The sequence below is a fragment of the Gouania willdenowi genome, unplaced genomic scaffold, assembly GCF_900634775.1.
Source record: "Gouania willdenowi unplaced genomic scaffold, fGouWil2.1 scaffold_120_arrow_ctg1, whole genome shotgun sequence".
Lineage (NCBI taxonomy): Eukaryota > Metazoa > Chordata > Actinopteri > Blenniiformes > Gobiesocidae > Gouania > Gouania willdenowi.
The window spans coordinates 575,459-600,308 of NW_021144868.1; the positions used below are offsets into that span (position 1 = coordinate 575,459).

General features: G+C 39.6%; 2 protein-coding genes across 6 annotated transcripts; one reads left to right on the forward strand and one right to left on the reverse strand.

Annotated features, from left to right (window-relative positions):
- Positions 1–644: 644 nt before the first annotated feature.
- Positions 645–4,578, reverse strand: LOC114458527 (dentin sialophosphoprotein-like). The gene is made up of 10 exons (XM_028440940.1): positions 4,528–4,578; positions 4,176–4,231; positions 4,034–4,051; positions 3,928–3,960; positions 2,789–2,836; positions 1,964–2,307; positions 1,483–1,924; positions 982–1,032; positions 867–915; positions 645–796 (listed from the first exon to the last, which is right to left on the reverse strand). The coding sequence occupies exons 1-9, from the start codon at positions 4,536–4,538 to the stop codon at positions 905–907; spliced, it is 1,014 nt and encodes a 337-aa protein (XP_028296741.1). The 5' UTR covers positions 4,539–4,578; the 3' UTR covers positions 645–796; positions 867–904.
- Positions 4,579–10,317: 5,739 nt separating this feature from the next.
- rnmt (RNA (guanine-7-) methyltransferase) lies at positions 10,318–20,976 on the forward strand. Of its 5 annotated transcripts, XM_028440947.1 has the most exons (13): positions 10,318–10,522; positions 10,777–11,029; positions 12,279–12,404; positions 12,472–12,587; positions 12,676–12,854; positions 16,493–16,657; positions 16,814–16,931; positions 17,650–17,748; positions 17,816–17,849; positions 19,769–20,039; positions 20,225–20,283; positions 20,346–20,378; positions 20,567–20,976. In XM_028440947.1, the coding sequence occupies exons 2-10, from the start codon at positions 10,786–10,788 to the stop codon at positions 19,774–19,776; spliced, it is 1,089 nt and encodes a 362-aa protein (XP_028296748.1). In that variant the 5' UTR covers positions 10,318–10,522; positions 10,777–10,785; the 3' UTR covers positions 19,777–20,039; positions 20,225–20,283; positions 20,346–20,378; positions 20,567–20,976. The 5 variants fall into 5 exon arrangements, with proteins under 5 accessions (XP_028296748.1, XP_028296747.1, XP_028296746.1 ...); XM_028440946.1 differs by lacking the exons at positions 19,769–20,039; positions 20,225–20,283; positions 20,346–20,378; positions 20,567–20,976 and adding an exon at positions 18,048–18,185; XM_028440945.1 differs by lacking the exons at positions 19,769–20,039; positions 20,225–20,283; positions 20,346–20,378; positions 20,567–20,976 and having other exon boundaries at positions 10,777–10,818; positions 10,900–11,029; positions 17,816–18,185.
- Positions 20,977–24,850: the final 3,874 nt, after the last annotated feature.

Consider the following 24,850-nt stretch of genomic DNA (forward strand, 5'->3'; position numbering starts at 1 on the left):
TTTCTGTCTTTTCAGTTCCTCTGTAGGAATCGACTTATTTACTGAATTAAACCATGGAATTGTTTTTCTGTTCTGTTCTTACTGTACACCACAGAAATATGATTTTATATGTTATATAGTTAGTTATTTAGTATTTTAAATAACATATATTATATAGAGTGTATATATGATCATGTTTTTATTATATGTTCTAACAGTCATATATTATATATTCTAATGGTTTTATATATTATATATATGATGTTTTACATTATAAAATAATATAAATATGTGTGAGAATGTTCATGATGTGATGTGTTCTAATGATAAAAAACTAAAAACATTAACCTTTATAGATGAACTCATCCTTTGACGCGCTACAGGAAAACACTCCTGTTTGTCAATGTTGATCTAAAGACCAGGAACCAGGAACTATGGACCATGAACCATGGACCAGAGACCAGGAACCTGAGGAGGCTGGACCAGCTGAAAAGGGTTAACCTGGTTAACCCTGTGATTAAAGGGTTAACCTGGTTAACCCTGTGATTAAAGGGTTAACCTGGTTAACCCTTTAATCACCAACTAGATGACTTTGGTTTAACGATGTTGGTCTAAAAACATGGAGGCTTTGGTTATTGGTGTTCATTCATGAGAAGATACTTGGAAAGTTGTGCGATCAGTGGTTGCTTTAATCTGGACAAAACCATTAAACATTAAACATAGTTGAATAAAAGATTGACTCCATCATCCTGGAACAAAACCAGGCTGGAGATACTGGTCAGCTGCTCTGCTCACGTGACCTTTATCAGCTTCAGCTCTAAGAAGAAACACAGCAGAGGCTGAAGACCTGGAACCAAAGCTTGTTCTGATGTGATGTGTGATGTTACCTTCAGGGGGCGTCGGCCTCAGATCAGATGAACAGTGTCTAACTTGGGACTAAAAGAAATGAAAGATGTTTTGAAAGCGTCTTCAGGGAGTGAAAGTGTTCACAGACCAACCTACCGTCTGTAGAAGAAGAAGAAGAGGAGGAGTCTTCTGGTTGGTCAGGTGTGACTGTAAAGGACAAAGAGGAGGAGTTTAACCTTCTGTGTTCTGATCCAATGGAAACAGAGACACTAGAACACAACATCTTCAAACACTCAGAGGAACTGATAGAACAAAGAGCTGAGACAAGATTAGCATGGAGCAGAACATAGATCAGAACATGGAGCAGAACATAGATCAGAACATAGATCAGAACATAGATCAGAACATGCATCAGAACATAGATCAGAACATAGATCAGAACGTGGATCAGAACATCAACCTTCATGTGTAACTGAGTCAGAACCCATAGAGCAGAAAGAACCTTTCAGATTAGGGTTAGAAGTTCAAAGGGTTAGGGTTAACCCTAACCAAGTCCAGTTACTTCCACAAGTGTGTGTGTGTGTGTGTGTGTGTGTGTGTGTGTGTGTGTGTGTGTGTGTGTGTGTGTGTGTGTGTGTGTGTGTGTGTGTGTGTTACCTTTCATTGAATTCACAGCCTCCACTCTCTGTGTTCCGCTGATGCCTCGTTGGTCCTCACTAGTGTCTGATGAAGTGTGTCCTTCACTCTGGGTCTGAGTGTCGTGTCCATCACTGTCTGCTGCGTCCTCAGTGGACACTTCTTCTGCCAAAATATCCTCTGCTGAGACATTTCCAGCTGAGACATCTTGATTTGAGATGTTTTTATCTGAGACATCTTCATCTGCGATGTCCTGAGCTGAGATGTCCTGATTTGAGATGTTTTTATCTGAGACATCTTCATCTGCGATGTCCTGAGCTGAGATGTTTTTATCTGAGATGTCTTGAGCTGAGATGTCCTCGCTGTGACTATCTCTCTTGAGGTCCAGCTCCTCGGCCGATCTCACAGCCATCTCTTCTGAAGGTTCCTCACTGGTCTTGTCTCCTCTTGTATCAGACTCGTCCTGGTGCTGGACTTTAGTTTTGTCTCCCTCCACAGAGTCATCTGTCTCTTCTGAGTTGTCTTCATTGTCCTTCACATCTGTAGAGGGCTTCTTGAAGTCCTCCATATGTGAGCTGTTGTCCTTGGAGTCCTCAGCAGCATCTGGTTGGTCATCTTCAGTCTCAGAGTTACTGTCAACTTCTTCTTTTGAGTCTTCAATGTTGGATAGCTCAGTGTTGATCTTCTCAGCAGAGTTCTTGTTCTCAGTGCTGTAGGCCTCCTGGACCTCTGTTTGGACCTCCTGGGAGTCCCTGTCGTCTATGCTGTCTGGACTCAGGGCTTCAGACTGGATGTTCTCTGACGATGAGTCCGATGTGTCCACCGTGAGGTCGGACTCTTCTGTCTCTGTTGGTTCAGATGTTTGGAGAAGGAAACAGTGAGAAGGACAAGGTGCTCCTTCATTTTTACAAAACTGTTTACAGTCATGAATCCATTGTGTGATCAGTTATTGATCAACCAATAATGTGTGTGAATGGTTTGGTTTTGAGCTGTAGAAGGTTTAATGACTTTAACCAGTTTTAATAAAAGTGATGATTTCATCATCTACAAAAGGTTTAGATGAACCAAAGTTTCCGTCAGAGTTGGTGAAACATTTTGGTGAAAGTTGTAAATCTGTAGCACATTTAGTGGATTTGTTGTGATTTCTAAAACTTTAAAGGCTTGATGTAGCGCCACCTTCAGGATGATGAGACATGAACTTTCATCTGAAGCTTAGGTTCTAATTAATTCCAAATTCCAATAACACAAACAAAAGTAAAAGCACAAACAAACATTGTAATAAAGTAATAAAGGAACAGAATCTAATCAATAATTCTGTTTGTCTCACCTTTAGGAGCGTCCACTGTGGACTGAGATGCCCGGCTGTTCTTCTCATCTGTAGTAACAACAGTTAGCATATGAACATCATCTAAGCTAACCCTAAACCAGCTGCTTTATGTGGGATTAGCATTAGCATAGCCTAGCATGGTAGGAGCGTCCATCAGCAGACTTTCCTCTTGTAAAACTCTGTTAACAAAACATTTAGAGTCAAACATCAGCGACTGAAGAGGCCAAAATTGTGTGTGTTGTGTGTGTGTGTGTGTGTGTGTGTGTTGTTATGTGAGTTTTCATTGAATGACCTTTGACCTTTAACCTAGCTACAGGTTTGATTTTAACTTCTGGGATTTAATCAGTGTGTGCTGTCCTACGAAGCTGCATAACGTCTTGCAGAGCTAAATCACCATGGTAACTTAGGCTGAACGACTAACCTGGTTGGGACCAGGTTAATTAATTAATTAATTAATTAATTAATTAATGTGTGGTGAAGCTGAGAGCCTCAGTCCTGTAGATAATATAAATATAAATATATTCCACCTCATGATGTAGATCTGTATGAACACAGCATTAGAGACACAGACAAGATCAAAGAGAAAGTGATCAGTGTTTATTCTCTGTTTATAATCTCACTAATTTAATCATTAACACTCGTTAATTTCTACATTAATTACTTTCTGCTTTTACTGCAGCAACAGTTTTGTTTTTGGTCTGAATTATGGATTTTAATTCTTCATTTTTTAAAAGAATTATTCATTAACAGTGACGTAAGTTCCTCTTCAGTTCCTCTGTGTGTGATTGGTCTGACGCTGTAAGCTCCTCCTCTGTCACTAGAGCCTGAAATCACCTGGTTAACCAAGTGAGTTGATATCCAGATTCATAAGACAGCTTCTGTCTGACGGAGAATGTTTGGTTAGCTGTAGCTAACGGAGATTAATCCAGAATATAGTTATCTAGCTTTGTAGTACAGGGCCTCTAGGTGAGTGTGTGGATGTTTCCTTCATGTTCAGAACAAACAGGAGATGCTGAGATCTTTTAAAGGACCTTAGCTCTGTGTTAATAATCTCACTGAGGTCATTCTGGAGAATCATGTGATCATTTTAATGAGTGAAGCTAAAGAAGATAAAAGTGTGTTTATAGTGTGTGTGTTACCACTCAGATGTGTTGGGTCCGTTACACTCATCTCTGCAAAACAAACAAACACATGAAACTCTCCTAAAGGTTGAGATGATGACATCACAGCTTTATAGAGCTTTACCATCCTCTGTTTGTCCGTCTGCAACACACACACACACACACGCACACACACGCACACACACACACAGAGAGAAGCACGTTAATGTCACTGCTCACAAGAGTTGATTCTTTTTTACTGATCCGAGTCACGAGTCTTTTCTTACGATGGAGCGGAGCAGCCAGAGAGGCAACAACGACAACAGGCAGAAACAACAAACACCTGTAACACACACACACACACACACACACACACACACTGTTAGCTCCTGATGAAATCAAACCCAGCTCAGTTTCTGTGAGTTGTAATGAACAAAGAGTCGTTTCTTCTGCTTTGATGAAGTTTCTTTGACAAAAACTTAGGGTTAGGGTATTATTATTATTATTATTATTATTATTATTATTATTATTATTATTATTATCATTATTATTATTATTATTATTATTATTATTATTATTATTATTATTATTATTATTATTATTATTATTACCTGTCAACAGTCAAAGTTTCTAACTCACCTCAGATGCATTCTGTCCTCAGTCTCAGAAAGAATCACAGCCTGTGAAGAATCAAGTCTTTATATTATCTGACTCCGCCCCCTCCCCCCGCCCTCTGTAGATCTGTAACTGATCCATGGAGGGAGGAGGGGGGGGGGGGGGGAGGGGTTGTATTTTAAAATGTTTTTACAATAAATAATAGTTTGTGTTACAGTGATTAAAGTATTTAAATGTTACAAAGTTACAGTAATTCACACAATAGTACCATCAAACACCAGTAATACCATCAAACACCAGTAATACCATCAAACACCAATAATACCATCAAACACCAGTAATACCATCAAACACCAGTAATACCATCAAACACCCAGTATACCATCAACACCAATAATACCATCAAACACCAATAATACCATCAAACACCAGTAATACCATCAACACCAGTATACATCCAAACACCAGTACCATCAAACACCATAATACCATCAAACACCATAATACCATCAAACACCAGTAATACCATCAAACACCCACTAATACCATCAAACACCAGTATTACCATCAAACCACCAGTAATACATCAAACACCAATAATACCATCAAACAACCAGTAATACCATCAAACACCAATAATACCATCAAACACCAATGTACCATCAACACCAGTAATACATCAAACACCAGTAATACCATCAAACACCAATAATACCACAAACACCAATAGTACCATCAAACACCAATAATACCATCAAACACCAGTAATACCATCAAACACCACTAATACCATCAAACACCAATAATACCATCAAACACCAATAATACCATCAAACACCAGTAATACCATCAAACACCACTAATACCATCAAACACCAATAATACCATCAAACACCAATAATACCATCAAACACCAGTAATACCATCAAACACCACTAATACCATCAAACACCAATAATACCATCAAACACCAGTAATACCATCAAACACCAATAATACCATCAAACACCAATAATACCATCAAACACCAATAATACCATCAAACACCAATAATACCATCAAACACCAGTAATACCATCAAACACCAATAATACCACCAAACACCAGTAGTACCATCAAACACCAGTAATACCATCAAACACCAATAATACCATCAAGCACCAATAATACCACCAAACACCAATAGTACCATCAAACACCAGTAATACCATCAAACACCAATAATACCATCAAACACCAGTAATACCATCAAACACCAATAATACCATCAAACACCAATAATACCATCAAACACCAATAATACCATCAAACACCAGTAATACCATCAAACACCAATAATACCACCAAACACCAATAGTACCATCAAACACCAGTAATACCATCAAACACCAATAATACCATCAAACACCAATAATACCACCAAATACCAATAGTACAATCAAACACCAGTAATACCATCAAACACCAATAGTACCATCAAACACCAATAGTACCATCAAACACCAGTAATACCATCAAACACCAGTAGTACCATCAACCACCAGTAGTACCATCAACCACCAATAGTACCATCAACCACCAATAATACCATCAAACACCAATAGTACCATCAAACACCAGTAATACCATCAAACACCAGTAATACCATCAAACACCAGTAATACCATCAAACACCAACAATACCAGCAAACATCAGTAGTACTATGGAATCAGAACAGTATCATAATGAATAAACTCTTGCAGGGTTTTTCATGAATGCACATGCTTTGCTTCGCAGTTGTATTTCAAATTTACAAATCACACTCTTGTTGGAACACTGCGCATGCGCACATATCAGTAGCTCTGCAATTGGTTTAAAAGTGTGGCGAAAATGTAAGAAGCTATATGATTGGCTGAAAGCAAACACCTGATTGGCTGATGAATCTTTTAATCACTTTTATCAGCCAATGGTGACGTTCGTTGACCTGCGACGTCAGTGCAGTCTGAAAATTCACCACACACACATTTTTCTCACAAATACACAGAGGTTTCACAGAACAGAATTTGTGTCTCAGAATAATTTTTGTGAAGTAGAGCGTGTGCATTTCAAAATTTATATTACAAGTTTGCATAAAATAAATATTTGCAAAACAGATCGTGTGCATGTAGTGAATCTGAAACAAAGAGTTCCATAGAAGTACCAGCAAACACCAATAGTACCAGCAAACACCAATAGTACCAGCAAACACCAATAGTACCAGCAAACACCAATAGTACCACCCAGGTGTAACACTGTTCTCCCTTTTTATATCCTCCCTTTAATAAATAATTTCTTACCCTTCCTTAGCGAGGGCTGGTGATGGTCACAATTATGCAATAAAATAAATAAATTTATTTAATTGTAATAACAAAACATGCATTGCTGTCTTAAAAAGATTAAACTTCTTGTAGTGTTGACCTTTGTCAAAAAAAGATATATAATCAATATATTATATATATATATAGCTATATATCAAGTATATATATCATCCATCCATTTTCAGACCCGCTTGTTCCAATTTTTCAGGGTTGCGGGAATTGATGAGCATGAAAGGTGTGTGTGTGTGTCTGTTTGAAGGTTTCCTACATCTATGATCTATATTTATGTATATACATAAATACAGATCATAGATGTAGGAACCCTAACCCTTTCATGCTCATCTCTTTACAGTCAAACTCCATGTGATTGAGCAGTTCCCTCCTCAGAATCACTAGAATGTAATGATGCCTGATGCCAGCAGACCACGCCCCCTCAACACATTGAGCTGCAGCAGGCCACGCCCCCTCCAACACACTGATCAGGATAGGGACCCTTAAAGAAGATCTACAATCGATAACAGACAGGAACACACACACAGAACCTTCATCAGTGGTTTCCAACATGCCTCGTGTACCGTGAGGAAGAATGCACAGAGAGAGGGAAACAGGAAGTGTCTGGGGCTTGTTTTCAAGTCTCTGTGGAAACCAACGCAGACAGAATAACAAGTACTACCTTTATTTTGAAACATTGAAGCTTTGATTGAACTGATTGATCAGAGTTTGATTGATTAATTCACAGAGTTTGTAAGTGAAGGAATGCAACACAAAATATGTAACATATCAAACACTGTGTATTTAATGTGTATATCCAGTGTAAACAGTAATGTTGTCCCTTTCCAATTATCACTGGGAATACAATTTAAACCTTGAAACTTTCTTTACAAAATATTAAACAGAGCATCTGTCCAAGTGTAGCCCCGCCCCAGTGTATAGCCCCACCTACTGATGGTGACGGCTGGACCCTGAAAAGAGAAAAAGGGTCAGAAAATGATGGAAAACAAAATGTATTTATACTTCAAAACACATCCCTTTAAAAACAAATATGGATTTAAAATAATCAATGTTATGATGGGATTTCTATGTTTCAGCGCTTGGCATAAATGTAGTGACGTCACATTTATCAACCTTTATTATTTTGGTGATTTAACCTTGCTCTGGTTCAGTTCTTCCTCATGAGGTCAAAGGTCAGAGGAATAAAGTCTCCATGTCTGACAGAGATTTAGATTATTTTACCCATTGAAGCTTTGATTCCTTGAAAGATTTTTGGCATTAACATAGTATCGGTCTCAGAGGCAGAAATACTGAGTTAGCTGCTGAAGCTAATGCTGCTAAAGCTAATGCTGCTTAAGCTAATGCTGCTAAAGCTAATGCTGCTGAAGCTAATGCTGCTAAAGCTAATGCTGCTAAAGCTAATGCTGCTGAAGCTAATGCTGCTAAAGCTAATGCTGCTAAAGCTAATGCTGCTAAAGCTAATGCTGCTAACACACAAGCTGAAAATTCTGTTTTTCCTGACTTTTTAAACAGTTTCAGCTGATGGCGTTGGTTCACTTATCAACATGTCCATCTTGTGCATTTCCTTCTAATTTGTAAATGTAATTAAAATAATATCTAAATAAAATAATCATGGACCTGGTTAGTGAATGATTAACGTATATTAATGTATGTTATACACACAAGGAATTTGACTTGGTGAACTGTGATCTCTCTAATAATGTAAATATTAAATAATAACAATCAACTAGAAAAAAATATAAACATAAATATAAACAGTAGTTAGACTAACATGTGCAAAACTAATGATAATAATTATTATAATAATATAACAAGATAACAATAACAAGATAATAATAATAATAATAATAATAATAATAATAATAATAATAATAATAATAATAATAATAATAATAATAATAATAGGATAGTAGTGCAGGTGAACATTTAAATTAAATAGTATATGTTTATGTACATGAACATTCTCAGTGACAGGTTGATCCAGGGAACAAACTGTTTTTATGACGTACAGTGATCTGTAGCATCTGCCAGAGGGGAGGAGTTTGAACAGGTTGTGTGCAGGGTGGGAGGAGTCTGCAGTGATGTTTCCTGACCCTGGACAGGTATAAGTCTTGGATGGAGGACAGATCAACACCAATGATCTTTTCTACAGTCCTGACTATCCTTTGTAGTCTGTGTCTGTCTAGTTTGGTTGTAGATCCAAACCAGACAGTGATGGAGGTGCACAGAACAGACTGAATGATGGAGGTGTAGAACATGGTCAGCAGCTCCTGGGGCAGGTTGAACTTCCTCAGCTGATACAGGAAGTACATCCTCTGCTGTGCCTTTTTCCTGGTTGTATCTATGTGGGAGGTCCACTTCAGGTCCTGTGAGATTGTGGATCCCAGGAACCTGAAGGAGTCCACGTTAGATTTCTCCTGAAGTCCACTGTCATCTCCACAGTCTTGAACAGGTTCAGTTCCAGATGTTTCTGATTGCACCAGAGATCCAGCTGTTCCACCTCCGTCTGAAGGCAGACTCGTCCCCATCCCTGATGAGACGATGACGGTGGTGTCGTCTGCAAACTTCAGGAGTTTCACAGAGGGGTCCCCTGAGGTGCAGTCATTGGTGTAGAGGGAGAATAGCAGTGGGGAGAGAACACACCCCTGGGGGGCACCAGTGCTGAGTGACCGGGTGCTGGATGTGATGCTTCCCAGCCTTACTTGCTGCTTCCTGTCAGACAGGAAGTTGGTGATCCACTGACAGGTGGAGGCCGGCACTGTGAGCTGGGTGAGTTTCTGGTGAAGGATGTCCAGGATGATGGTGTTGAACGCAGAGCTGAAATCCACAAACAGGATCCTAGCGTAGGTCCCTGGGGAGTGGAGGTGGTGCAGGATGTAGTTCAGTCCCATGTTGACTACATCCTCTACTGACCTGTTTGCCCGATAGGCAAACTGCAGGGGGTCCAGCAGGGGTCCTGTGATGTCCCTCAGTTGACTCAGCACCAGCCTCTCAAAGGACGGTATGAGAAGCAGGAAGGGCAGAGTCCAGGTGATGGGCTGATGCTAATGAGCTGGGGGGTGGGTGTGAAAACCTGCAGTAGAAGATGTTCAGGTCTTCAGCCAGTCTATTGTTACCTGCTAAATATCTATTTATTCATTCACAAAATGTGACAAACATGGATTCGTTTTTAAATATCTGCATTAATGAATAAATACATTTGCCAAAATTAAAATACAGATGTTCAAAAATCTTTTTATCCATCAACTTTAAACCAACTGGATTTGTGATTAAACTCTAGTGATGGGAAGTCTTTGTTTTAATTAATTAATTAATTAATTAAAACAATGTAGAATGCAACATATTACTAAAAGTTTTTGTGTGCTCACGTGCTAAAGAAAAAACAAAACAAATTACTAAAAATATTGTTAATAAAGATTTATAAAAGAAAATGTCCTCACTTCCGGCGCTTTTTTGTGACGAACGTTCCGGGATGTCAGTCTGGTCATTGTGCGCAGGCGCAGGCCGTACAGAGCGCGTCGATCTTATCAAAGCTTAGATTTAAGTAAATATAGTTAATGAACGCGTTCTGAACCCATAGTTTATGTTTATAGACGAACGTTTACAACCTCGGTGGCGGAGAATCAGCACAAGTTTCACAGTTCATCAGCAGCGGATTTAGGTTTCCTGGGTGAGTTGGTGCCCGTGTTAACTGGTGACCGAGCGGTTAGCAACTGTTAGCCGACAACAGATGTCCCTGCTCTCAGATAATCCCACGATGTAATCCAATAAGCTCCTGGTACTGCTCCAGGCTCAGATTTGCTCTGCTCAGCCTAACTTTAGTCTTGGTTCTTCCTCTGTGTGTGTGTGTGTGTGTGTGTGTGTGTGTGTGTGTGTGTGTGTGTGTGTGTGTGTGTGTGTGTGTGTGTGGTGTGTGTGTTTCAGTGTGTTGTGATGGAAGGACTGAAGAGGAAACGTGAAGAAGAGGTGAATAACCGTCTCCATGGTTATGGAGTGTCAGATGAACACGTTGTGTGTCTGTGTGTGATTGTGTGTGTGTGTGTTCAGGTGTGTGATCACAGTGCGAAGGTGGCTCGTCACTACAACTGTCTCCAGGAAGTGGGTCTTCAGGCTCGTAGTCAGAGTCGTATCGTCTTCATGAGGAACTTCAACAACTGGCTGAAGAGCGTTCTGATTGGTTAATATGAATCACCCTCTGATTGGTTAATATGAATCACCCTCTGATTGGTTAATATGAATCACCCTCTGATTGGTTAATATGAATCACCCTCTGATTGGTTAATATGAATCACCCTCTGATTGGTTAATATGAATCACCCTCTGATTGGTTAATATGAATCACCCTCTGATTGGTTAATATGAATCACCCTCTGATTGGTTAATATGAATCACCCTCTGATTGGTTAATATGAATCACCCTCTGATTGGTTAATATGAATCACCCTCTGATTGGTTAATATGAATCACACACTCAGGACCTTATTTATCAACCTTGTGTGTAAACGTATGTAGATGTGAGGACCAACTGTGATTTATAAACATTGGTATCTGACCAATCACAGCGAAGGGTTAGGGTTACAAGTCACTGGTGGTTTGTTGAAATCATTTGACATCACTGGAAGTTTTGGTGTCAATAACTGCATTATTTAACATTGTTGGCCTATTTTAAACTTAGGACTTCTAACTTCTCTTTCCCTCTGCCATCATCATAATTAGCTGAGTTTATACATAATATTTACAGATAGGAGAAACTCAAAGCTTAAAAATAAATCCATAAATTCATAGTAATATCACAAAAATAGCTTTCTTCATTGTTGTTGTGTAACGTTAAATTTATCATCCTAGCTCATACTCCAAAAATCAATTTCTCATTTTTCACTCATCACTGCACAATCATATGTCCTAAAGTTATATTTAATTCATTAATTTAAATTATTACAAAAAAATAAGTTTAAGAGGATTTTATTTATTTATTTCATTTTTATTTCAAACTCATTTTCTCTATTTCCACATGGTTGGATATTAATATATTAATATTAATATAACTGAACCATGAGGTTAACGCTGTGTGTTACTAAATCTGCTTTTATCTCTTAATCTACTAGTTTAGTGAGAGATAATCCACTAACATGCTTTAATGAGTTTCTATATGTTGATAATAATAATAATAAGATTATTTAAACGTCTTACAGTTCAATAGGTTTCATCATTTAACTGATCACTTCTGGGGAACAAACGTTAATCTGCATGAACCACCATTGGACTATGATGATGATAAATGGATGAATTTGATCATCATTAACATGTTACGCCTTCAAATATTCTATACGATCACGTCACTATTGATTAATCCTGACATTTGTGTGAATTTGATTGTACACTGAGATCTGAATGTACCAACAGTTGATAAATGTGTGTGTGTCCAGGTGAGGTCCTGGACCAGGTGAGGGAGGGGGGCTCTCAGCAGGTCTCTGTGTTAGATCTTGGATGTGGAAAAGGAGGAGATCTGTTGAAGTGGAGGAGAGGAGGAATCACTCACCTCGTGTGTGCAGGTGTGTGTGTGTGTGTGTGTGTGTGTGTGTGTGTGTGTGAACACTAAAGTGTGTCCTCTACTGTCAGACATTGCAGCGGTATCTGTAGATCAGTGTCAGAGCCGCTACGAAGAAATGAAGAAGAAAAGTCACTTCAACGAGAAAATCTTTAGCGCTGAATTTATTACGGCCGATTGTTCCAAGGTACGACTTAGAACTTTATGAATATTTATGAATGTTTATTAGGACCTGTTTATGTTTATTAATGTTATTGTTTATGAATGTTTTGTAGGAGCTGTTGTCAGAGAAGATTCAGAGTTCTCAGCTGTTTGACGTGTGTAGTTGTCAGTTTGTGTTTCATTATTCATTTGAAAATGAACAAAAAGCAGAAACGATGCTGAAAAACGCCTGTGATCAACTAAAGCCTGGAGGATTCTTCATAGGGACCACCCCAGATGCCTTTGAACTCATGTAACTACACACTATACACTATAGATACACACTATACACTATAGATACACCCCAGATGCCTTTGAACTCATGTAACTACACACTATACACTATAGATACACACTATACACTATAGATACACCCCAGATGCCTTTGAACTCATGTAACTACACACTATACACTATAGATACACCCCAGATGCCTTTGAACTCATGTAACTACACACTATAGATACACACTATACACTATAGATACACACTATACACTATAGATACACACTATACACTATAGATACACCCCAGACGCCTTTGAACTCATGTAACTACACACTATAGATACACCCCAGACGCCTTTGAACTCATGTAACTACACACTATACACTATAGATACACCCCAGACGCCTTTGAACTCATGTAACTACACACTATAGATACACACTATACACTATAGATACACACTATACACTATAGATACACACTACACACTATAGATACACCCCAGATGCCTTTGAACTCATGTAACTACACACTATACACTATAGATACACACTACACACTATAGATACACACTACACACTATAGATACACACTATACACTATAGATACACACTATACACTATAGATACACACTACACACTATAGATACACACTACACACTATAGATACACACTATACACTATAGATACACACTACACACTATAGATACACACTACACACTATAGATACACACTATACACTATAGATACACACTATACACTATAGATACACACTACACACTATAGATACACACTACACACTATAGATACACACTATACACTATAGATACACACTATACACTATAGATACACACTACACACTATAGATACACACTATACACTATAGATACACACTATACACTATAGATACACACTACACACTATAGATACACACTATACACTATAGATACACACTATACACTATAGATACACACTACACACTATAGATACACACTACACACTATAGATACACACTACACACTATAGATACACACTACACACTATAGATACACACTACACACTATAGATACACACTATACACTATAGATACACACTACACACTATAGATACACACTATACACTATAGATACACACTACACACTATAGATACACACTACACACTATAGATACACACTACACACTATAGATACACACTACACACTATAGATACACACTACACACTATAGATACACACTACACACTATAGATACACACTATACACTATAGATACACACTACACACTATAGATACACACTACACACTATAGATACACACTACACACTATAGATACACACTATACACTATAGATACACACTACACACTATAGATACACACTACACACTATAGATACACACTACACACTATAGATACACACTACACACTATAGATACACACTATACACTATAGATACACACTATACACTATAGATACACACTACACACTATAGATACACACTATACACTATAGATACACACTATACACTATAGATACACACTATACACTATAGATACACACTACACACTATAGATACACACTACACACTATAGATACACACTATACACTATAGATACACACTACACACTATAGATACACACTACACACTATAGATACACACTACACACTATAGATACACACTACACACTATAGATACACACTACACACTATAGATACACACTACACACTATAGATACACACTACACACTATAGATACACACTACACACTATAGATACACACTACACACTATAGATACACACTACACACTATAGATACACACTATACACGACAATATCTATCCAATGAGGTGTTAAAAATATATATTTTACTTCCACTTTCAGGCTTTTAATTCAGGCTAACTTTATTTAAATTACATGAAATGCTTTGGTCCAATATTCACAAATAATGAAGCCACAATGCTATCTGTAGCTAGCATATTAAATATCATTTGATCCTATTGATCAATTTAATGCATCTGTTACACTGAAAAAACACAGAAACATTCATTAGCCAGTGTTTGTGTTATTTTTATTATTTTTTATTTTGTGATTATTATAATTTTCCTATGTTTCATTGTGTTCCGGTGGTTTTGTTCAGGCATCTAAACGGGCATCTATCGTTTTTTACACCGTTGTGTTTGGCCGCTAATATACAGGCGATAATATTCTCTGTCACCCTGGGTTTCTACTGGATACGTAACAGCTGATTGGTTTACCTTAAAGGTGCAGTCTGCAACTCTTATAAAAGTGACTTTTTGTCATATTTGCTAAAGCTGTCACTATTTAAGGACAGCTTTACATCAAAGTAGTACTTTGTGTGAAAAAACATGCTCATTGAGCCCCGCCCCCTGCTGCTCCTGTGGCAGATTGCCAGAATGCACTGCGATTGAGCAAAAAGAACCAATCAGAGCCAGGATTGTGTTTGATGGGCTGTCTGACAGCTGTTGCTCACAGGCCCCGCCCCTTTCCTGGGGCTGTAGACAGTGTATGGTCTGGAGGAGCAGAAGATGGAGTTGGTGACTTTTCTGAAGGTAATTACTGCTGCTTGATTTACATTATGTTTGGTTTATAATTGTTACACTAGAACTATGTGGTGCATGTGTTGTTCATGTGTGTGCAGCAGCCTCCGTGTGGCTGCTGTAAGTGACACTGTGTTGTTGCTGCTGCTGAGGTGTGTGCACATAGAGAGAGAAGTGCTGCAGTAATATGATTTTAACAGAGCATGTTATATTATTGTGATGTTGCTGTCGTGCTAACGTTAGCTTGTTAGCACCTCTGAGGGAGGGACTTTGGAAAGTTTGGAGGCAGAGCAAGAGAGCAGCAGGGAGGGAGGGGGGAGGGATCTGAGAGTTGCGGACTGCACCTTTAAAGTCAATATGTCAATTTCCACTGCATGCGAATCTGCTCCAGCACAGCACAGCACTGTAACTGCTGAGTCATGCTGCTGCCCTCTGCAGCAAATACGCAGCACTTCTATTTCTGCTGGAGCTGTGCTGCAGCAAGTTAACAAAAATAAGCCCGTGCGGGACAGGAAGTAGTACATAGACACAGAATAAAATATCCTGATTATTTTCAAAATAAAATACTACGTATTCAAGGAAGAAAACATCGACTTTCCGGGACCTCCAACGGGCCCGTTTGGACTGAAAACCAAGCAAATATTCCGACTTGGGGGAACCAGACCCTTCCATTGATACCGTGGTTGGCCCGATCCGAGCACTTTTAAAATCCTATTTCACATATAAATATTGCATTTATTCATGGTTGAATCACACATATGTATTGCGCAATTAAACGTGAATTATCGTTATCTCCTGAGTCGTTGCTGCAACAGATGAGCATCAAACGGAGGTGGTGGAGAATGATGGACTGCAGATTGTGCTGAAGTCACACAGCGGAGCAGTTTCAGTGCAGATACACATCCAGTAGAAACCCAGGGTCACACCCCGCTAATGTTGGGCGCTCATGAGGAAAATAGCATCTGATCACATGGTTTAACCTTTCCATCAGTGAACTAAGCACTACACACTATTGGTTCTTCATAGGGACCACACCAGATACCTTTGAACTTGTGTAACTACAGACAGATGTCAGTACGATGGTTGTAAACCTGTGGTTCACATGTTCACAGCAAACGTCTGGAGGCTACTGACGATCTGACGTTTGGGAACGACGTGTTCCAGGTGTCGTTCCCGTCCAAAGGTTCTTATCCTCTGTTTGGGTGTCAGTACCACTTCAGTCTGGACCAGGTGGTCAACGTCCCTGAGTTCCTGGTTTACTTCCCTCTGCTGGAACAGTAAGACCACAGATCTGTCACTGCACACACACACACACACACACACACTGACTCTGTGTGTGTGTGTGTGTGTGTGTGTGTGTGTGTGTGTGTGTGTGTGTGTGTGTGTGTGTGTGTGTGTGTGTGTGTGTGTGTGTGTGTGTGTGTGTGTGTCAGCATGGCAAAGCGCTACAACATGCGTTTGGTGATGAAACAAAGATTCTCTGAGTTCTTTGAAGAGAAAGTGAAGAAAGATCATCATCGCAGCCTCATGATGAAGATGAACGCCATGGAGGTAAAAGTATTTATAAATAAATGTCAGTATCAGATGTTTAAAAAGGTCAAAGTAATGTTGATCATCAAAGTCACTAAGATGGTAAATAAAGGCTAACATAGCAGCGCTAATAGAGGCAGGTGGACTTTTGTGTTTGCTGCACAAACATTAATAATGTAGAAAAATAAACTAATAAAAATACACTTTACTAAACTTTAAAACCTAATGTTATTTTTTCCCCTAATTTAACGTGTCCGTTCCATTAGTTCTTTTAACTTTGATCTTATCTGTTCATGGAAAACATGACCTGGCAGGTCTGAGCTCCTGAGTAGTGCTGAGTCATCACTTGTTCCATCCCTGTGTGATGACTCAGCAGGTCTGAGAGAGTTCTAGTGAAAACATGTAGAGGAACATAGACACAGCGACTCTCTCCACCACAGCGTGTCACACCAGACACACTCTCTCTCTCGCTCACACACTTTAATATTGTTTTATTTCAATGATTTTCTTATACTAGAAAAGTTAACTGGAGCATTTTTCCATCTCTGCTGTGTTTTGTGTCAACATTCACTGCAGCTGATTTCTGTTAACACGTTTCAGTGCAGAAACAGTCACCGCAAACAGTTCCAGTTAAATAAATCCTGCTAATATCAGTAATAATTAAAGTTATCTCATCTTTTATGTAACATGATATAAATCCATCAGAACCACGTCAAGCCTCCACTTTGTGTCGTTTCAGAGTTTTCCCGCAGACGGAGGGTGTCAGAACATTGACAGCAGCTCTGAGTACGACCATGCTCAAGAGCACTGTGGCAGAGAAGGAGTGAAGCTCCCAGTGGTGAGAGAGAGAGAGAGTGAGTTAGAGCTGCAGACTGTTTGATCTCATTCTAGTTTCATCTTTTCAGGGAACGCTGAGCAGATCTGAGTGGGAAGCAGCAAGTGAGTGTTTTGTGTGTGTGCGTGTGTGTGTGTGTGTGTGTGTGTGTGTGTGTGTGTGTGTGTGTGTGTGTGTGTGTGTGTGTGTGTGTGTGTGTGTGTGTGTGTGTGTGTGTGTGTGTGTGTGTGTGTGTGTGTGTGTGTGTGTGTGTGTGTGTGTGTGTGTGTGTGTGTGTGCTAACACTGCTCTGATCTCTACAGGTATCTACTTGGTGTTTGTGTTTCAGAAGCTCTGATCATCATCTCTACGTTTTAACTCATGTTCACGTGTCAGACCTAATCAATAAAAGCTGGTGTGAGTTTCCTTCATTAGGAGGAAATGATCACATGATCACAGTCTGTTAGAATCTTTTGGACTCAGATGTTAGAAAAGATTTTTAAAGGATTTATTTATGCAGCCAATGATTGATCTTATAAAAGCATTTATTAGTGATGAAGTTATTCAGAAGGAAAACACTTTAATATTTATTTAGTTTTTGTTTAAAGTAAAAATAAATATCTTCTTTAATATGCATATATAATGATATTTAATAAGGACAATTTAATTTACATACTATTTACATGTACACTTTGGACCTGTACTCTGAAGCTGGATTAGTATATCCTGGATTAGTATATCTGGATTAGTATATCCTGGATTAGTATATCCTGGATTAGTATATCTGGATTAGTATATCTGGATTAGTATATCTGGATATCCTACCTAATAAATACGTGAGCCTGGTGATTTCAGCCTGGCTACGTGTGACAGGGGGCGGAGTTAGCAGCATCAGACCAATCACAGTCAGAGAGAAACTGTGGAGCAACTTACGTCACTATTGAGGAATATTTCTATAAAAATATGAAGAATTAAAATCTGTAATTCAAACCAAAAACAAGAGAAAAATCAGGAAGAAAAGAACACAGACAGGAAGTGATGTCACTGTTAATTATGATGAATATTAATTATTGGCATGATAAATGGACAGTTTCACTTGATTACAGCACATGTTTCTATTCAATTTATCATGTACACACACTAGTATCAGCCTCACTAGAGAGTATGAGTGAATAATAATAATAATAATAATAATAATAATAATAATAATGTTGGTGTTTCATCAGCTGACTGGAGATCAATACATCAAATGTAAATACATATATTTCCTAAGTGATGTCATCACCAAATGAAAGGATGAATTAAACCTTTAATAATAAACTCAGCTGTCAGATCTGCACCAATCAGGATCTACTAACAATGGGCAGCTCATTTTACAAGAGATCTGATTGGTCAGGACTCAGGCAGGGCTTTAGTACTGATCAGATCTGATCCACTTCATAACCTGGTCCAGACCAGACTAAGTTACCATGGTGATTCAGCCTAAGTGACCATGGTGAACACAATGAGGATCATTTTTAAATAAGAAATAAAAATGGTTAGTATGTTTGTAAATGTCTGGCCAACCACTTCTAGGACTTTTTTCACTTCAGTTGTGACTGTCAGGATCTGTTTGGTCTCCTTAGATCATCGGTTTACACAAATATGGATAAAGTAGATCCATCCTACTCATGCTCCCCTGAATCTTTCCAGGTTTTTTTCCAAGAACAGAAACCTTAGAAACATGTAAATCTGACCTTATTGAGTTTCAGCTGAATGAAGCTTTCAGGATTCTCCATTTACACTAGAAATGTTTTAGACAGAAGCAGCTTTGACACACATACACACAGAAAAATTCTCTCTCATTATTGTGGCATTAGCAAAATGAAATAATTGTGGTAATTCTAACTGACCTGAAACAGGAGAGGTTTAGTCTGATTTAACTTCAGACCGCGAGAAAAACAGTGTTTCAACTGTTTTTACACACACACACACACACACACACACACTAATATTATTACCTTCCCTTGGACTTAAAGGTGCAACTGTGTGTGTGTTTTTGAAGGTGTTTAAAGGATGTTAAAGGTCTAAAGAACCAAAGAAGTGTCCATTGTATGTCACAGTCAGTGGTTGTCGTCCCGTCTGACATTAAGATAGAAACCTGAAACGGACTTCCACACACACCCACACACACACACTGTGTGTGTGCATATATATGCACACTGTGTGTGTGTGTGTGGGTGACATTTGGGTGGACATAAAAACCTGCAGCAGTGCCGTGAGAGCAGCATCCACGTCCTGACACTCACCTGGTTGATGTGCACCATGTTCCACAGGTACGAGCCTTTGGTTTGTTTGACATCCTGATTGGTTCCATCCTAAATATGAAAATGAATTTCTTTGATCAAAATTGAACTGTTGATTGTTCTTGCAGCAGCGCCACCTGTAGGGTGACCTGTGAACCAGTGTGTGTCCTTGACTTAAAGTTGTGCTGTGAACTAAGAGGAATGTCTGTGTGCAGGACAATTGTTCTTCTGCTGTCTTTGTCGTTCCTCCTGGTGGACGCAGACGTCAACAATGGTGAGACTTTATCATCTTTTATTCAGCCATTGTTCACAAACACTCGTGTTCATCTGTTGCAGACACCGTCAGCTCCAGCTCTGAGCTGCTTGATGGTAAGAACTTCAAACTTAACTAACCATGAAGCCATTAGACCTTCAAATCAAACCAATGTACATTTACTCACACATTCAGCTCCCTCTAGTGATCACACACTGCGAGGCTTTAAAACTCCTGCTTTGTAAAAAGTTCACCAATAAAATACATGCTTTTAAATGTTGATGTGATGTTTTTCTTGTTGAAGATGAAGGTGTTGACTCTGTTGAGGAAAGAAAGAAAGTCTTAACTTCAGCTGATCCTCAAGGTCTTGTTCACATCCAACAAACTCCACACAACACATCCACCATCATCAGCCTCAAAGGCCCCGCCCACAGGCGTCTGAGCCCTGCCTACAACAGTCTCAGCCCCATTCGCAAACGTCACAACTCTGCCCACCTCAGTCAGAGTCCCATCTTAATGCCACACCCAGATGTTCCTCGTTCCAAGGTTCAAAGGAAGAACCGAGCCTCCAAACGCAGAGCAACCAGCAGAAGCAACACTTAAAACACACTGATAGAGAAACATCTGTCGTGTGGACGTGAACGCTCTAGCAGTGTAGATGTTGATCAGCTTCTCCTTTTATTCATTGTCAATAAAGACTAATGAAAGCTTTTGCATTTCCTCTGTTATTGTCTATACATCTGTCTACTTCTAATTATCTACCTATAAAAGCAAGCGAGGTCTGTGTGTGTGTGTGAGTGTGTGTGGAGCAAATATCTCCCCGACGCTGTGTGAGTTCGACCTGAAACTCGGTCAACGGGTTCTTATATTTTTCTATGTGCTAAGAAAGATGCTAGCAGCTACAATGTAAACACACACACAGTATTTATAATAAAAATATACTAAATGAGTAAAATAAAACTAAACATTTATACAAGTACACAAAATGACAACCGAAATGCATAAAAATATACAAAAAGGCTCCAAAAACATACATTACAGAAAAATACATCAAACAAAAAATATATAAAAATGAGTAACAAAAACAATAATTAGACAAAAGATGCACAAAAACACAACAGAAAGATACAAAAATACGCAATTATACCCCTTATGCTCCCGCATGAATGCACTGTACTAGTCTATACTATAATTCAAGGGAGGTCTGTGTGGATGTGTGTGTGTGTGTGTGTGTGGAGCAAATATCTCCCCGACACGGTGCGAGTTCAACCTGAAACTTGGTCGACGGGTTCCAAATACCCCGAGTGTGTGTATCTGATATTTTGGAGTCATTTGGTCATTTCAAATGTTTATTTTTAATTTGATTTCACTTCTGAAATGAAACCTATTCAACTTTTGACCTCAGGGTGTGAGGGGGCGCTAGAGCACCATTTATCTTTATTTCACTGCACAGCTCACTTCCGGTGCGTGTATGAGCTCCTGTGGACTTCTCTTTTCTCTTTTGAGGACAAATACTCTTTTACTGTTTTTTTATTTGGAGATGACGTTTCAAAACCTTTATTTTCATGTTAGTTTGACCGTAGTTCGATATTTAGACCAGACAGACTCACCCTGAAGTTATTGACGGCAATGGCTGCTGTGTTGAAAGATGCACATTTAACAGCAGCGTGTGTGAGAGATTGGAGTCCAAGGTAGAGTCACACACACACACACACACACACACACACACACACACACACACACACGCACACACACACACGCACACACACACACACACGCACACACACACACGCACACACACACACACACACACACACACACACACACACACACACACACACACGATCAGGTGCGCTTCACAATCGATCACGTCTACGTGTATAACAGACCACCATTTAGTCCGGTTACAGTTTGTGTCACGACACCCGTCCATAGCATGGTAGTGACGGTACTGCTGAGTCAGATCTAAGTGTTTACATGTTACATAGACGGTGTTACATAGTGAAGGTCACCTGATCATTACTGCAGCTTTACTCACGACACAGTGAGTGTTTTAGTGAAAGTTAGACAGACACACACACACTAAACAACAAAAAATATGAAAATGACTCAAAATACACAAAAATAAATATTTATACAAAAATTACACAAGACAACAGAAATGTAAAAAACTACACTAAATAATTAGGGTTAGGGTTAGGTGAAGGTAAGTGTGCAGACCCCCACTAAAAGTGAGGGTCTGCGGTGCACGGTCCATAATGGGTCAGGACTGGGTCCCCAAAACTCAGAAAACCACCACCCGAAGGTGGCAGAGGTTCAAAAAATTAAGCTACACGCTTTAAAAAAATTACAAGGTCATCTGTGCAACGTTTCGGCATTTTTTTGCCTTCATCAGACGCCATTGACCATGTGTGTGTGAGCTGCTGAGTGTGTGTGGCTGTGTTTGCCTTCAACACACTGTGTCCCATAGAACTCCCCTCTGTTGTTAACCTTCTTCCCATCTTTCCCCTCTCGATGTTTTCCCTCTTCTGTGGTCCAACCTTGTGTGTCTCCCCTTTTATAGTGTGTCACACTCCTCTGTGTACATGCAATGTTAGGGTTAGGGTTAGGTAGGGTTAGGGTTAGGTAAGGTAATGTGTTTTCTCGATGAGACCCCCCGGGTTAGGGTTAGGGTTAGGGTTAGGGTTAGGGTAATGTGTTTTCTCGATGAGACCCCCCGGGTTAGGGTTAGGGTTAGGGTTAGGGTAATGTGTTTTCTCGATGAGACCCCCCGGGGGAGTTCGAGGACTCCCCCAGTTAGATAGGGAATCAAAGGCAGGCACGGGCCGACGCATGTTATTCGTGTTCCTCTCGTCTTTGTGTCACACATCAAAAGGTTTTGTGGATTTGTATCAGTGGGTGAGGTGTCCGTGCAGTGTTGTGACTGTATGACAGGCGTCAAGGTGGGAGGAGGATGGATGCATCCATCCCACTTTGTGTCTGATTGGACAAACCCGTTGTAAATTGGAACTATGTGTGTGTAAAGGAATGAGGGATCATAGAACTGTAGCTGAGGAACAGAAGCAGGAGCCTGTCTGGGCTTCACCACAACTGGGTCTGTGTGGACCTCGTCTCAGTTTCCAGTCTCCACCCCATTGCCTGTGGTGAGGAATGGGGTGGAGATGGAAGTGGTTGGTGTGTTCTTGTTCGTTTTATTGGGGGGGGGGCAGCCATTTTGTTTTCGGGGGCCATTTTGTTTTCGGGGGCCATTTTGTTTTCAGAAGTCATTTTGTTGTTATTGTGGTTAGGGTTTGGGTTTTTAGATTTAGGGTTAGGTCTAGATATAGAACCTTGAATTTGCCTAAGGAGTGGAGGCGGTAGCGGTTAGGTTTAGTGTTAGGGATCATGTCCAGTTGTAGAGTAATATTTAGAGAGGTTTGGGGTTAGGGTTAGGGTTAGGGTTAGGGTTAGGAAAAGGTAAGTGTGCTGACCCCCACTTGGAGTGGAGGCCCGCGGTGCACGGTCCATCAAGAGCCCAGGGCCGGGACCCCCACACTCAAAATCCCACCACCCGAAGGTGATGGGGGTTCAAAAAATTCGGCTGTATCGCCAGTCATGGTCACTATTGCTGCAACGTTTCGGTCTTGTTTAACCTTCATCAGGCATACTGGACCATGTGTGTGTGTGTGGCTCCTTTAGCCATCTCTCCACACTGTGTCCCTCTATCTGCCTTTATATCCATCTGTTCCCCTCTGATGTTTCCCCTCGTCTGTGCTTTGACTCTGTGTTGCTCCTTTTATAGCCTCTGATTGTGCTTCGTGTACGGTCAGTGTTCCTCTTTACTTTAACTCCTCCCCTTCCGTCTCTTTCCACTTTGTTTCTCTTTCCTCCCTTTTCCTCTCCAAAATTCTTTCCTTATCCATCCTCTTTTTGCTTACAAATCCTTTCTTTTCTTTAACTAAATGTTTTCCCTTCTTTGCTTTGGCTTCCATTGTTTTATGTTTTGTATTTTGTCTCGTATTCTTTACTTCCAGCGTCCTGTCCCGACCTCTTTTTGGGTTACTTTTGGGGTACAGGGGAGTCTCACAATCACGGACCGTCACCCACATAAACAATGTGCTTTATTTTGGTTTAAAATACATTTAGTAAGATCGGAAATGAGCTGTGGCTATAGATGATAGGTTTTGGTTTAAAATTCAGGTGAGTTGAAAGGAACAAAAATTAACAAAATGTCACTTTAGACTTAGGAACAATATTTTAGGGTCAGAATAATTTTTATTTTATTGAAGTTTATATAGGCTTTATTTTTTAGCTCTACAATTATTTAGATTCTTTTCTTTTTGACTTTTTTTCACAGGGAGAAGTTAACTGCCAATTAAGTTAGGATTAGGCCAGGTGTGCGTGATTGCGCAACAGGTAAGTACATAATTTTAGGTTTAGGGCCAGGTAAGTATTTTAGGGTTAGGTCAAAAGTCACCATCTTAGGTTTAGGGCCAGGTAAGTATGTTAGGGTTAGGACAGGTTTTTGGGCTCTGGTTTAGAGTGGGGGGGTCCCAGACCCCGAGCTCCGAGGCACTGGCTGGTTAGGAAAAGGTAAGTGTGCTGACCC

Coding starts and splice junctions, on each gene's coding strand:
- LOC114458527 (XM_028440940.1), bottom strand. Junction 1,925..1,963: donor ACAACTCAGAAGAGACAGAT/GACTCTGTGGAG, acceptor GTCCAGCACCAG/GACGAGTCTGATACAAGAGG. Junction 1,033..1,482: donor GGCTGTGAATTCAATGAAAG/GTAACACACACA, acceptor TGTCCTTTACAG/TCACACCTGACCAACCAGAA.
- rnmt (XM_028440944.1), top strand. CDS start 10,786: ATGGAAGGACTGAAGAGGAAACGTGAAGAAGAGGTGAATAACCGTCTC. Junction 12,855..16,492: donor CCAGATGCCTTTGAACTCAT/GTAACTACACAC, acceptor ACATGTTCACAG/CAAACGTCTGGAGGCTACTG. Junction 16,658..16,813: donor TACTTCCCTCTGCTGGAACA/GTAAGACCACAG, acceptor TGTGTGTGTCAG/CATGGCAAAGCGCTACAACA.